The 12,118-nt window shown below is 52.1% G+C and overlaps 1 protein-coding gene across 1 annotated transcript; it reads right to left on the minus strand.

Moving 5' to 3' along the window:
- Window positions 1–3,048: 3,048 nt before the first annotated feature.
- Window positions 3,049–7,707, minus strand: NKX1-2 (NK1 homeobox 2). The gene is made up of 2 exons (XM_058698046.1): window positions 7,329–7,707; window positions 3,049–5,659 (listed from the first exon to the last, which is right to left on the minus strand). The coding sequence occupies exons 1-2, from the start codon at window positions 7,540–7,542 to the stop codon at window positions 4,908–4,910; spliced, it is 966 nt and encodes a 321-aa protein (XP_058554029.1). The 5' UTR covers window positions 7,543–7,707; the 3' UTR covers window positions 3,049–4,907.
- Window positions 7,708–12,118: the final 4,411 nt, after the last annotated feature.

Here is a 12,118-nt window from a genome sequence, read left to right on the forward strand (position 1 = left end):
CCACACAACATGGATGAAACTCATAAATAATGTTGAGCAAAGACAGCCAGGCACAAAGAGTATATATACTGCAGGACTCCTTTTCCATAATTAAAAGAAAAAGAGAACGAGGCACAAGTAATCTATGCTTTCAGATGTCCGTGGGGGAGGTAATCACTGGAAGGGGACACAAGGGGGCTCTGAGATGCTCATCCTGTTCTGTTTCTTGATCTGGATGCTGATTATAAAGGTATATTCTTTTTTTTTTTCAAGATTTTATTTTTAAGCAATCTCTACACCTGAAGTGGGGCTTGAACCTGCAACCCCGAGATGAATAGTCACACGCTCCACTGAGCCAGCCACGTGCCCCTAGGAAGGTGTATTCTGTTTGTGAAAAGGCACCAAGCTGTACGCGTCGGGTATTTTCAGTTTTCTGTATGTTTATTATGCTGCAGTAAAAATTTTGTAAATGAGGTGGTCGGGCTAGGTACAGCGTGCTTACTGTCCTTCCCAGCATCAAACTGGGCGTAACAACTACCTTCAATGTGTCAGGAACTAAGTGTTTTCCATACAAATTGCTCATCTGAGCTAGGCACCACAATGAGGAAACTGAGGCCCAAGACACAGGGAACTTGCCAAGTTCCTATATGGACTCCGGGGTGGAAGTGACTTCGAACCCAGCCACTCAGAGGTCAGGGGCCTCACCTGTGGTCCTTGATAACCACAGCCCCAGAGAACCAGGGAGGGTTAGGTATGGGGAAGCCTGGCTTTCTCCAGCTGGCATTCCCCTCCCACTTCCTGCAGGGACCGAGTCCTCCAGTCTCCAAGGCTCCCTCTCCCTCTGTCTCTACAACTGGGCTCCCGTGGGATTTTCTTCCAACTAGAAGCAAGAAGGGACATTTCCTATTTCTCTTTCCCTGAATCTGGTCTTCCCACTTCATTCACGCTTAAATGCTTCCCTTCGGTTGGCCTTAAGGGGGAATTATGTTGTTGTTTTTAAGTTTTTAATGTTTATTTTATTTTTGAGAGACAGAGATAGAGTGCGAGCAGGGGAGGGACAGAGAGAGAGGGAGACACAGAAATTGAAGCAGGCTCCAGGCTCTGAGCTGTCAGCACAGAGCCCGACATGGGGCTCCAACCTGAAATCATGACCTGAGCCGAAATCAAGAGTTGGACGGGTAACCGACTGAGTCACCCAGGCACCCTGAGGGGGAATTATGTTTTTAAGTGTACTTATTAGCATTTATTGAAGAATATCTTGTTGACCTATTCATAATTTTTAAAACTAGTTCAGGGGCACCTGGGTGGCTCGGTCAGTTAAGCGTCTGACTTCCACTCAGGTCATGATCCTGCGGTTTGTGAGTTCGAGCCCCGTGTTGGGCTCTGTGCTGACAGCTCAGAGCCTGGAGCCTGCTTTCGATTCTGTGTCTCCTTCTCTCTCTCTGCTCCTCCCCCACTTGTACTCCGCCTCTGTCTATCAAAAATAAATAAATGTAAAAAAGATTTTTTCTAAACTAGTTCAATAGGTGCTTAGCAGTTATTTCTAAAAAGACAAATACACTAAATTGATCCGTGCCCATAAAACGGATGGGGATTTCTCAACGTATGAGACGCTCTCCACTCACTCCCCTTCTTCTTGGCTGTGGGGTTTCAAGTGGGGATCTGAAATAGTCATTTTTTAACGTCAGAAATCTATGACCAATGGATGGCGCAACTCCAAAAAGTGACCTACCAGGCACTTTATAAGGTACTAAGAACTTGCAAAGTAAGTCTAGGAAGTTAATGCCCTAAAAATCTGGTACATAGGTGTTGATTTAATTTGTAGCCACTAACAAAATTCTGTAAGATGCTTCACTTTTGCTTTGAAAATGGCCCTGTTGGGGCACCTGGATGGCTCAGTCGGTTAAGCGGCCGACTTCGGCTCAGGTCATGATCTCGCGGTCTGTGAGTTCGAGCCCCGCGTCGGGCTCTGTGCTGACAGCTCAGAGCCTGGAGCCTGTTTCGGATTCTGTGTCTCCCTCTCTCTGACCCTCCCCCGTTCATGCTCTGTCTCTCTCGTCTCAAAAATAAATAAACGTTAAAAAAAAAATTAAAAGAAAAGAAAAGAAAAGAAAATGGCCCTGTGTGTTTGTATATCCTGCCTGCCAGGGTAGCCACTCCGTGTATGTTTGGCATGGGTTTGGCAAAGTACCTAACGTGGCATGAAAAAGTAGGGTTAGGGTGGAGATACCCTCAGTTTGTGAATACTAGCTGGCGAGGGGAGGGGACACATACATACAAACTCTGATAATTACAAAATTAGTTGAAAACTTTGCTAAGAGAAAACAAGAAACAGTTAAATGAGAAAGCATTACAAAAAGGATTTATTAGACAAACACATCCATGGATTTGGTTGGAAAGCCACGGGGCCTTTCAAAGCAGCACAAATCCAAAGCCACACACTTGGAGCATTACTCTGCTACAAGGTGTCCTAACAGGAAAGGTCAAGAATGACAGCACTTCAAGCTAGTCCACAGATAAGCTTCCCGCCTCCCTCCCTAGTCCCCCTCTTCCGACTGGAGTCTTCTGGGATTCTGGTACCTGAGAGATGAAATGTTTCCACATCTTATGGAAATCCAGCTTCTTGTTACAGATCTTGCCTCTGTGTACTTGAATTGCCTGTTTGTGACTCATGGGTGTTGCTTTTCAGAAACCAAGGAACGCGTAAAGTGAATAAAATGTTCTCTACCATAGTAACTGCATTTTTAATCTCATCTGGCATCAATTGTCTTTTAGAAACAATGCACTGTTTGGGGACACTCTTCTTTAAAATAGAAGGAAAACTGGGGCGCCTGGGTGGCGCAGTCGGTTAAGCGTCTGACTTCAGCCAGGTCACGATCTCGCGCTCCGTGAGTTCGAGCCCCGCGTCGGGCTCTGGGCTGATGGCTCGGAGCCTGGAGCCTGTTTCCGATTCTGTGTCTCCCTCTCTCTCTGCCCCTCCCCCGTTCATGCTCTGTCTCTCTCTGTCCCAAAAATAAATAAAAAACGTTGAAAAAAAATTAAAAAAAAAAAAACAAAATAAAATAAAATAGAAGGAAAACAGTAATTAGTAAATAATACGCAATTAAATGATACACATTCTCAAATCTTGTGAGAGTCCTGTGAATAGGGAGTCTTCATTGAATTTGGCATAAGGGAGGGGGGATATTTTCTATCATTTCTGATAACCATAAACTAGATATTTAAAAATTATGATATCATGTGTTCATGAGACCAAACTGCATGTACTTTAGAAGCAGCCCGTGATCATTAAATTTAATTTTTAATGGCACAGGCTATCAAAAAATGGCAAGCAGGATGCTATCCACGTAGATAGCAGCAGGCCTCAAATAATCAAATCCAGGTAAGGAAGAAATAAACGTGACCTAGTTAGGCAGAGCTGGGTTTCTGAGATATGAGCTTCACACATATTACATAGAAAACTAAAAGCAGCATTCCAAACAAGTCTGGCGTGAGAATTTGACAGAATAACTAATCTTTTAAGGGAGAAAAAAGTAGCAGTTGGAACTAAGGACCATACATTAAGCTGCGGCGGTTGAATCCATTATGGGTACGATTTTGCTTCCGCTGTAGCCCCAGAAATACTTCCTTCACACCCTTGACAACCCTTCACATGTTCACCATGCCATCGGAGAGTCTGTTTGGAACAAGAATTGCTCTAGATGAAGCTCTAATAATGTTGAGTTTGTGCTTTTAAAAAATAGCCCAGCAGGCATTCACTTTCGAATGTCCCCTCTCTGTAAAGACAGCTTTCATACCATTCTTTTCTAATCTGATACTCTAATAGGAACTTTTGCCTGCTGCTCAAAAAAAAAGTCCAATTCATGACAGTCACGTGTGCCGGAGGAGCTCCTCTCTCCTAGCTTTTGGTTCACTATTTGCGGGCCTAGGCATTGCCGGGACCGACGTAGGAAACAGGACTGAAGTTTTAAGAATATCAAAGACTGGAAATCAAAACAGGCGGCCTCAGGCATAGGCTTCGAACCACTGGTCCCTTCCTTATCATTTTTACGCGTTTGAGGCCATTGCCTGGTTCGGGAAACTGCTCAGAAAATGTGCGGCGCGGCGGAACTGTGTCTGCGTTAGCAGGTAAGCCCGGCCACAAAGCCGTTACGTTTCCTAGCAGAGACTTCTAGGGCTTCTCAGAAAAGTAAGAGACCTAGTCTCTCAGGAGAGTCCGTTTGGAACAAGAATTGTGCTCAAGTCCCCATCTGAAATGAAAATCTAAAAACGTAGAAATTTGTGCATCTGAAAAATAGTCCATTTCACCGCGCCAGTGTGTGCTCGTGGACCCAGCTCATTCAATATTTGGGAGGAAGCCTTGGTTTGGGGCCAAAAATCAAGTACGAAAAGGGAGACCATCCGCTCCGAAAAGGGCAAGCTGCTTACCACGTGTGTGAGCTAAAATGTTCGAAGAGTCCATCCTAATTGTGAGCGACCCGTGGGCAGGAAGTCTCGGGTCCCCGGCATCTGCAACCCCGCAGCGCGGCAGTGTCAGCCCTGCTCGGGACACCCAGACCCTCAAGAGGAGCCCTTGAACCGAATGGAGCCTGACCCGAAGCGAAGAGCCAAGTTCAGAAACGCTAAGCTCTGAGGACAGCCTTCGTCTCGGGGCACTTTTAAAGACTGCAGATCCTTGATCCCCTTTGCGGATCTCGTGGATTCAGGGGGTCGGCGCGGCGGCAAGGGGCGCTGCGGGAGTCGGCAGGCGGCCTCTCCCTGCCCTCCGGTGGCGCCTCCCCACAGCTGGAAAGGAAGCGGCGCGCAGACACCCGTTCACCACGAGGGGGCGGGCCGTGCACGTCGGCGCCCTCGGTGGAACCGGGACCACACGACGACGCCAGTCATTTGTGAGTCCCGACGAAGTGGACCCCCGAGAAGCTCCAGGTTCATAGGTGCGGGGTGTAGAAAGGGGTCAGGTAGGAGGGTCCGAGGAAGGACGCAAAGGGGCCCCCGGCGGCGGCGGCGGCGGCGGCGGCGGCGGCCGTCGGCGGGAAGGAGGTGGCGGCTGGGAAGAGGACGTTGGCCGCCGAGTAGGAGGGGAAAGTCTGGAAGGGCAGCGCGCCCGGCCCGGGGGCGCCGGGGCTGCCTCCCGAGCCGCCGCCGCCCGCCGCGGCTGCCGTTCCGGGCGCCCCGGGCTGGGGCGCGCCGCTCCCCGCCTGCGCCGCACCGTCGGCGCCCGGGTTCTGCTTCTTCCACTTGGTCCTGCGGTTCTGGAACCAGATTTTGACCTGCGTCTCAGTGAGGCTGAGCGACAGCGCGAGGTTCAGGCGCTCGCACACGGACAGGTAGCGCGTGGCCCGGAACTTGTTCTCCAAAGCCACCAGCTGCTCGTAGGTGAAGGCGGTGCGCGCGCGCCTGGGCTTGGCGCAGCGGGGCTCCGTGCGCCGGCGCCGCGGCCGCGGGGAGTCGGGCGAGCCCGGGGAGCCCGCCAGCCCGCCGGGGGCCCGCTCCCCCGCCGCCAACGCCGCCGCCCGGGACTCGGGGGAACGCGCCGGGTCCGCCTCCAGGCGCGCGGCCCGCTCCCTCCGCCGCCGCCGCCGCCGCCCCGCGTCCTCGGCCTCCTCCTCCTCCTCCTCGGCCTCCTCCGCCTCCGAGCCCTCCAAGGGGGACGCCGCGCCCGCGCCGCGGTCCGCAGCATCTAGTGGAAAAGGGGCGGGTGACCAGAAGCCCCGCACGACCCAGCCCCTCCGGGTCCCCAGACCTCCTCCTCCTGTTCTTTTTCAGAGCCCCCAGGTCGGCCCCTCTCCGGCATCGCGCTCCCCCCTCCCCCACCCCCGCGACCACACATCCTCGCAAGCCAGGATTTGAGGTTTAGGGGTGCGGGATCCTCTTGCCCTTTACTCAGCTGCCGCCTAGCTGACTTCCAAGAAGTGGGTTTTGAATGAATGAGTGACACCTTGCATTAAGAAAAAATAATGACCATATTGGACAATATTGGGAGGGTAGGATCACTGTACGTTGAGACATCGAAATGTCAAGTGCGTTTAGGGCTGTGTCTCTCTGGTCGCTAGAAGCCTATTTTGGTCTGGAACTCCTAGCAATTAAAAAAGAAGTTATTAAGTCCCCCCCCCCCCCCCGCCTTAAAGTGAAATTCCCTCTTTCCCATCTTCTCTCTCCTGCCGTGTTAATAGAGTTTCAGATTTGTGCGGGGCCGGATCGATAGATGTCATCTATTAAAGGTAAGTTTTAATCGAACAATATTAGGATCAGACAGGGAAAGGGGGTTTGAAGTCGGTACCTGCAAGCTGCGGGCAGGAGATATGCAGGCGCCAGTAATAGAATATCGATCATGGAGGTGGGGGGAGGGGAGAGCGGCCCCTCCGAGGGGCGATCCGAACAATTACCAGGCAGACTACCCTGGCCCAAGCGCAGCCGCCAGAGGCGCCCGGAGGCCCAGACAATCACTGCCAAACTTGGGGAGGAGAAGCGGGGGGCTGTGCCACATCCAGCGTCTCTCGGACCTGCGCCCGGACTCAGCGTCTCTCCAGGGAGCCTCGTGCCCACGCTTCAACCCAGCACGGATCCTGCTGTCTTTTGTCCTACCTTCCGGACACAAACTCTCCCAGGCTTCTCATCAAGTGTCCACCAGAGTTAGGTCAAAATGTTTCGAGGAGAGAGGACCACGGCGGCCTCCCCTCGCCCCACTCCATCCCTGCTCCCACCCCAGTCAATGGTTGGGTCTGGGGAGAGAGAGCGCTTGGGGCAGCGGCATCTCTGCAGGTGTCTCTATGGTGAGAAGGGTGGTTGGAAGTGGGCACGCGGGTGCTTAAACCTGACCTCGCACTCACGAAGACCCCTCCACATGATTTCACCTCTGTTTCCTCAATCATAAAATGGAGGCAGTATTCATGATGTTCTCTGCCTCGTGGGTTCTGAAGTTTTCCATGACTTTTATCCCCGTCTCTAGGCTAGGCCCTGGCACGTAGCGGGCGCATTAAGTGCCCGATAAATGAGTGAGCCTGGATACTAAGGTGGACGCCCGCTGTTTAGTTTCCACTGCCGAGCAAAAAAATAGAACTGTGGCGCTTAGTGACTTGGCCGGTGAGTAGGGACCAGCTTTGGTAGGCAAATCCCTGACCCAGGATGTTGGGGGCCTCTTTTCTGCCTCAGTTCAGTTCCGACACAGAGGCAAGGCAACACTTTGTACCTCGTCCCGGGCGGCCTTCTCCCTTTGGCGAACGCTCCGCTAAGGGCCGCTCACTCTGTCCCCGGTTGCCCTTCCCCCTCTCCCCCCGCGCGCCTCCAACTCCCCATGGCATCATCTGGGCTGAGGCTTCCCGGAACTGGGGACCGCTTCGCATCCTTACCAGGGGTCTCCCGTTGCCGAGCTGAGTCCCCCGGGCTGGCGTCCTTCCCCGCTTCGGCCTCTGCCAAACTTTTCTTGGCTTCCCGGGGAGCAGGACGCACGGCCGGGAGCGCAGCGCGGGTGAATTTCTGCGGGTCCAGGATGTCCAGGACAGAGAAGGAAATCTTGTGGTGGGCGGGAGCCGCCTTGGCCCCGCCGTCCTGCCATGCCAGCATGCCCGCCGCCCGCGGGCCCGAGGCCGGCGGCGCGGGGTCCGGGATGGCCGCGCTGGGGCTTGCCTTCGGCTGTGGCGGGGCCGCCGCTCTCCGGCCAGTAGGAGGGTCGCGGCGGCCAAGTGAAGCCGGGGAGGGGGGCGCGGGGGCGGGGCTGGGCGAGAGCCGCGGGGGCGCAGCGCCGGGATTGGCACTTGCTCGGCCCGGGCCCCCACCACGTGCAGGGCGCGCTCGCCGCAGCCCCACGACTGCCCCGCGCCGCGCGGGGGCCGCTCGCCTCGGCACGGGGGCGCCTGCGTGAGCCCGGCGCGCGCGCCCGCCCCTACATCGCCGCCGGCTCCGCGCGCCTCCGCCCGACCCACGGGGACTGCTGGCGTGCGCGAGCGAGGGATCGCGCGACGATTCCCTCCTGGGGGACACCCCCGCCCCCCCCCCCACACACACACACACACTGACTTGCGCTTGCGTTTGTGACTTTTCCCCCGTGACTTTGAATTGGGGATGTAATTGAGGCCAGCACTGATTACTCGAAGGCAACGCTCAGCACATCTGCCGCGCCTGTGGATCACAGGGGTGACCTCAGACCTGGTCACCTCGGACTGAAAGGCTCCAACGTTCTCACGGTTTACGGTTCACAATGCCCCCGGGCTTGCGCGATCTCGTCTGATTCTCTGAGCATCCCTGTGAGGTGGGAGTGGCCCGGCAAAACTATTATCCCCGTTTAAAGATGAGGACATTGAGGTTCAAAGATGAGGAGTTGCCCAAGGTTACTGTTGACTGGTGACAGCGTCCGGATTCGAACCTAGGTCTTCTTTTCCCGGACCTGTATCCTTTCCAGTATATCCTGCCATCTCAGAAATGGAGGGAGAAAGTTCTTCCCTTCTGCCCCCAGCCGGAGCCTAGCCCAGCAGAGTCAGGAGAGCTGGAGGAGTTTTGGAGAGAGGTCCAACCCCCCCCCCCCGCCCCCCGCCAGGGGGCCCCGCCGCTGTGGAAACCGTGTCAGGTTGCGGGTTCAAAGCCAGGGGAGGGAGATGCCCTGGTGAGGCCCGGTGAGCCAGGCGAGGGTGGCTGCCCCCGGCTTGCTGAGACGCCAAGCATAATCCTGATGCCCTTGAGCCCTTCTTCACAGTTACAGATTCAATCATTTGCAACAGAAATTGGGTCTCTGGGACCCAGGTTGCATCTCTGACCCCCATCTCCTTCTAGCCCCAGGAGGAAAAAGGTTAAAAGATGCTTGTCTGGTTTGAATTTGAAGTCAGAGAACAGAGATAATTGAAAGGGCTCCCATCTGCCCCGCCAGGTCCCATGGAATGATGCACATCAGTCCTTGGGGGAAACTTCCCCCAGCCGGGTCCATCTTAACATTCCTTTTTCCTCTCATCGCTTGGGGAGCGGTCTATGACCTGTAAGTATTTATCCCAGCGGCAAATTCTGAGGTTTCTCCCACCCCTCTTCCCAGAACCACTTCAAACTCTGCTGTTCCTTTCTTCCCTGCCCCATGGGGCTCCCAAACAATGACTTGGCAATTAATATGGTCCGAGAAGGTAGCAGTAGGAAGAGGTGGGGAAACTGGCCCATTAAAGTGCGGGCGTGGGTGGGGCGCTGTTAATCCCATCTGTTGTTGAAGCGAAGACCCTATCTGCCGGTTTCTTGTAGCTTTTCTCATTCAAACCTGTGGCCCCTCCCAGAGGCCGCCCCTGTATTCCCTGCCGACTTTAAAGCCCTGCCGAAATTCAAACCAGCTCTCGTTCTAAAGCCATGATGGATTGTGCTTTTACAGGAAAGCAGGAAAGGAAGTGCCCTGCCCGAGCCCCCTGGCCCACCTCCCACCAGAGGGAATGCACGCCCTGTGAACACCAAAGAGAAGGTGGCCCTGGAACTAAACAGTGGCACCCAGGACCCTGGATTGCACATCACAGAACCTTCCTGAACACATACCCATTAGGGTGTTTTGCTTTCTGCTTTGACAGCTCTTTCTCACCCAGATCACACGCTTTTTTCTTTTTTAATTTCCTTTTCTTTCTCCCTCCCTCCCTATATTGATCCCAGCCCCCTTTTACTTTTTCCCACCCACATTCATATTTTTTCATATCTAGGTTCTTCAGGGTAGAAAGAGATCTGCTTAAGGTAGCTAGCTCCAGAATGGGCATCTGTGGCATCCCATAGTCCTTCTTCTGTTCTCCTGTTGGCAACCTTGAAGCCATTTTCACGGGAAGATGGGCTGGCATTCCAGAGGCACCTCGTACCCAAACCAGAGGGACAGGGATGGCTGCAGACAGCTAAGAGCCATGCCAGCCTGGGTCATTTCCATTTTCGCTTTATAAATTGCCTCAAAAGAATTTTGTTTCAATGATACGAATCCCCTTTCCTTTGGGGTCCGCAGGTGTCACATATAGAAAAGGAGCAAAAAAGGGAGAAGCAACAAATTGGAGACAAAGTCAAGGACACATAAAGGCCACGTTCTTTAAGACTCAACCTTTAATAACTTCTTTTAGTTATTATCAATTTTTCCTGGCCCTTTATTATTATTTTTTTCATCTCTCTTTCTTTTTTTTTTTTTTAATTTTTTTTAACGTTTTATTTATTTTTGAGACAGGGAGAGACAGAGCATGAACAGGGGAGGGTCGGAGAGAGGGAGACACAGAATCTGAAACAGGCTCCAGGCTCTGAGCTGTCAGCACAGAGCCCGACATGGGGCTCGAACTCACGGACCGCGAGATCATGACCTGAGCCGAAGTCGGACACCTAACCAACTGAGCCACCCAGGTGCCCCATCATCTCTCTAACACGTGTGTTCAGTGCAGCTCAGGTTCTGTGCTTGGCTTCTGGAAATAGATGATGCAAAAGAAACACTGTAGCGTGTACCAGCAGCATTGAAGGAATAGAAAATGCTCCCTTTTACCCATTTTAGAGAGAACCACCCCACCCAACAGACAGGCAAAATTCTGCAATTTGGTGAGGGGCGGGGGAGGCCTTAGGGAATTGTCTTTCTGGCCACCGGCTTTGTGAGTGACCAGGAGGCAGTGAGACCTCCGATTGGTACAATCTGGCCTTGTGTTCACTCGCTAATGTCCTCACCCATGTATTTATACCCGAGGTGTTCCTGTATAATAAATATATCCATATCCAGCAAGCCACCTTCCCTTTGTGCATGGAGTTGATTTGTTTTTTCAACGTGGGCATTAAAATTCTGCCTGAGTGCTGTCTTTAAATTGCTTTGATGCTAGGTGGGTTCCCACCCTGACCTGTCCTGATGGCAACTGATGGCTGTAACAAGCTCGGGATCAATATTCATAGCGGGTGTCCTGGGCTGATAACACTGTCCAAGACAATGTTCACTATCAGTGCAGACAGCTGAGATATTGCGCCATTAGGGATGTTGTGTTAAATAACCTGATCCATTTCTGGGGCTATTTAATGAATTTCACAGTTTAGATAGCATCTTTAAGGAGAAGGCAAAGGCTATTCCAGAGGCACTGATGCAAATCAATGGTGCCAAGCTTCCCAAGCTATTCCACAAACAAAGTGGCCTATAATTCCAGCACAGCCTTGAAGAGCTGTTGCCAGAGACATGAACAGTGTTAACACGGAAAGAATTTGCTATTTATGCAGAGGGAGAGCAATATTATGAGCCGTGTCAAAGCACCTTAGATAACATCTTATGTTCCTGCAATAAAATAAACAAATTCTCTAGGTAAAACCCTGCAGTTCTGGGCCAGCCCCCTGGGCAGGACATATATGCCAAAGAGACAGCTTCATAAGACACAGCTTGGTGACAAAGGGAGAGAAGTCAACTGCAGGGATAGCCTTGTGGGCAACCCCATTACTCATGACCTCAGCCAGTTTTCCCCAAGATGTATTTCAATTCAGAAACGGTCTGCAAAATGGGGGGGGGGGGGGGGGGGAGAGATGGAAGGTGCTGGATTTTAAAAGGAAACTACTGATAACAGCAGAATCAGTTGTTAATGTTTACTTGACTCTATACCCCTTGTTGCTGGAGAGTTCATTTACAATTAAAGGCTAGCATTTACAGTTTCCCACCAGGGCTTTGAACTCTGACTGCCAAGCAGAGCAAGGTCTTTTAAAAACCCACCTTGGAGGTTTTCACTTGTGAAAGCTCAAACAGTAGCCTTCCCACCGTCCCCCATTGCAACCAAAACAAAAATGTGTACTTAGCATAGTTTGCTCTAGGAAATCAGTATTTCTTCCTGGAAATCAACAGGTTACAAAAAAAAAAAATCAACTTCTTTATCTCAGCAATGTTGAGGAAGCATCAAAGAAGGGGATAAAGCAGGGGTTACATTGATAAGTAGAATCCATGTTAATTTTTTTCCGATAATGACGATATTAATAATAGCTGCTCTTTTGGGGAACTTGCTCTGAACCAGGCACTCGGCCAAGCTCTTTGCTTATTCGGGGTTTTTTTCATTTCATCCTCCCCACAACCCCACGAAGCAGGCACTGTTATTATCCCCGATTTGCCCATGACCCCAGAGCGAGGAAGTGGTGAAGCTAAGATCTGAACCTGGGCGGTGAGATTTCGGAACCTGCTTTGGTAAAATCCTGATTAAGGAAATCA

The sequence above is a fragment of the Neofelis nebulosa genome, chromosome 13 (assembly GCF_028018385.1).
Source record: "Neofelis nebulosa isolate mNeoNeb1 chromosome 13, mNeoNeb1.pri, whole genome shotgun sequence".
Taxonomy (NCBI): Eukaryota; Metazoa; Chordata; class Mammalia; order Carnivora; family Felidae; genus Neofelis; species Neofelis nebulosa.

Bases quoted from the DNA above. Each gene is read 5' to 3' on its own strand.
- NKX1-2 (XM_058698046.1), bottom strand. From the start codon at position 7,542: ATGCTGGCATGGCAGGACGGCGGGGCCAAGGCGGCTCCCGCCCACCAC. The intron at 5,660-7,328 runs GTAAGGATGCGA...CTTTTCCACTAG, and splicing joins TCGGCAACGGGAGACCCCTG to ATGCTGCGGACCGCGGCGCG.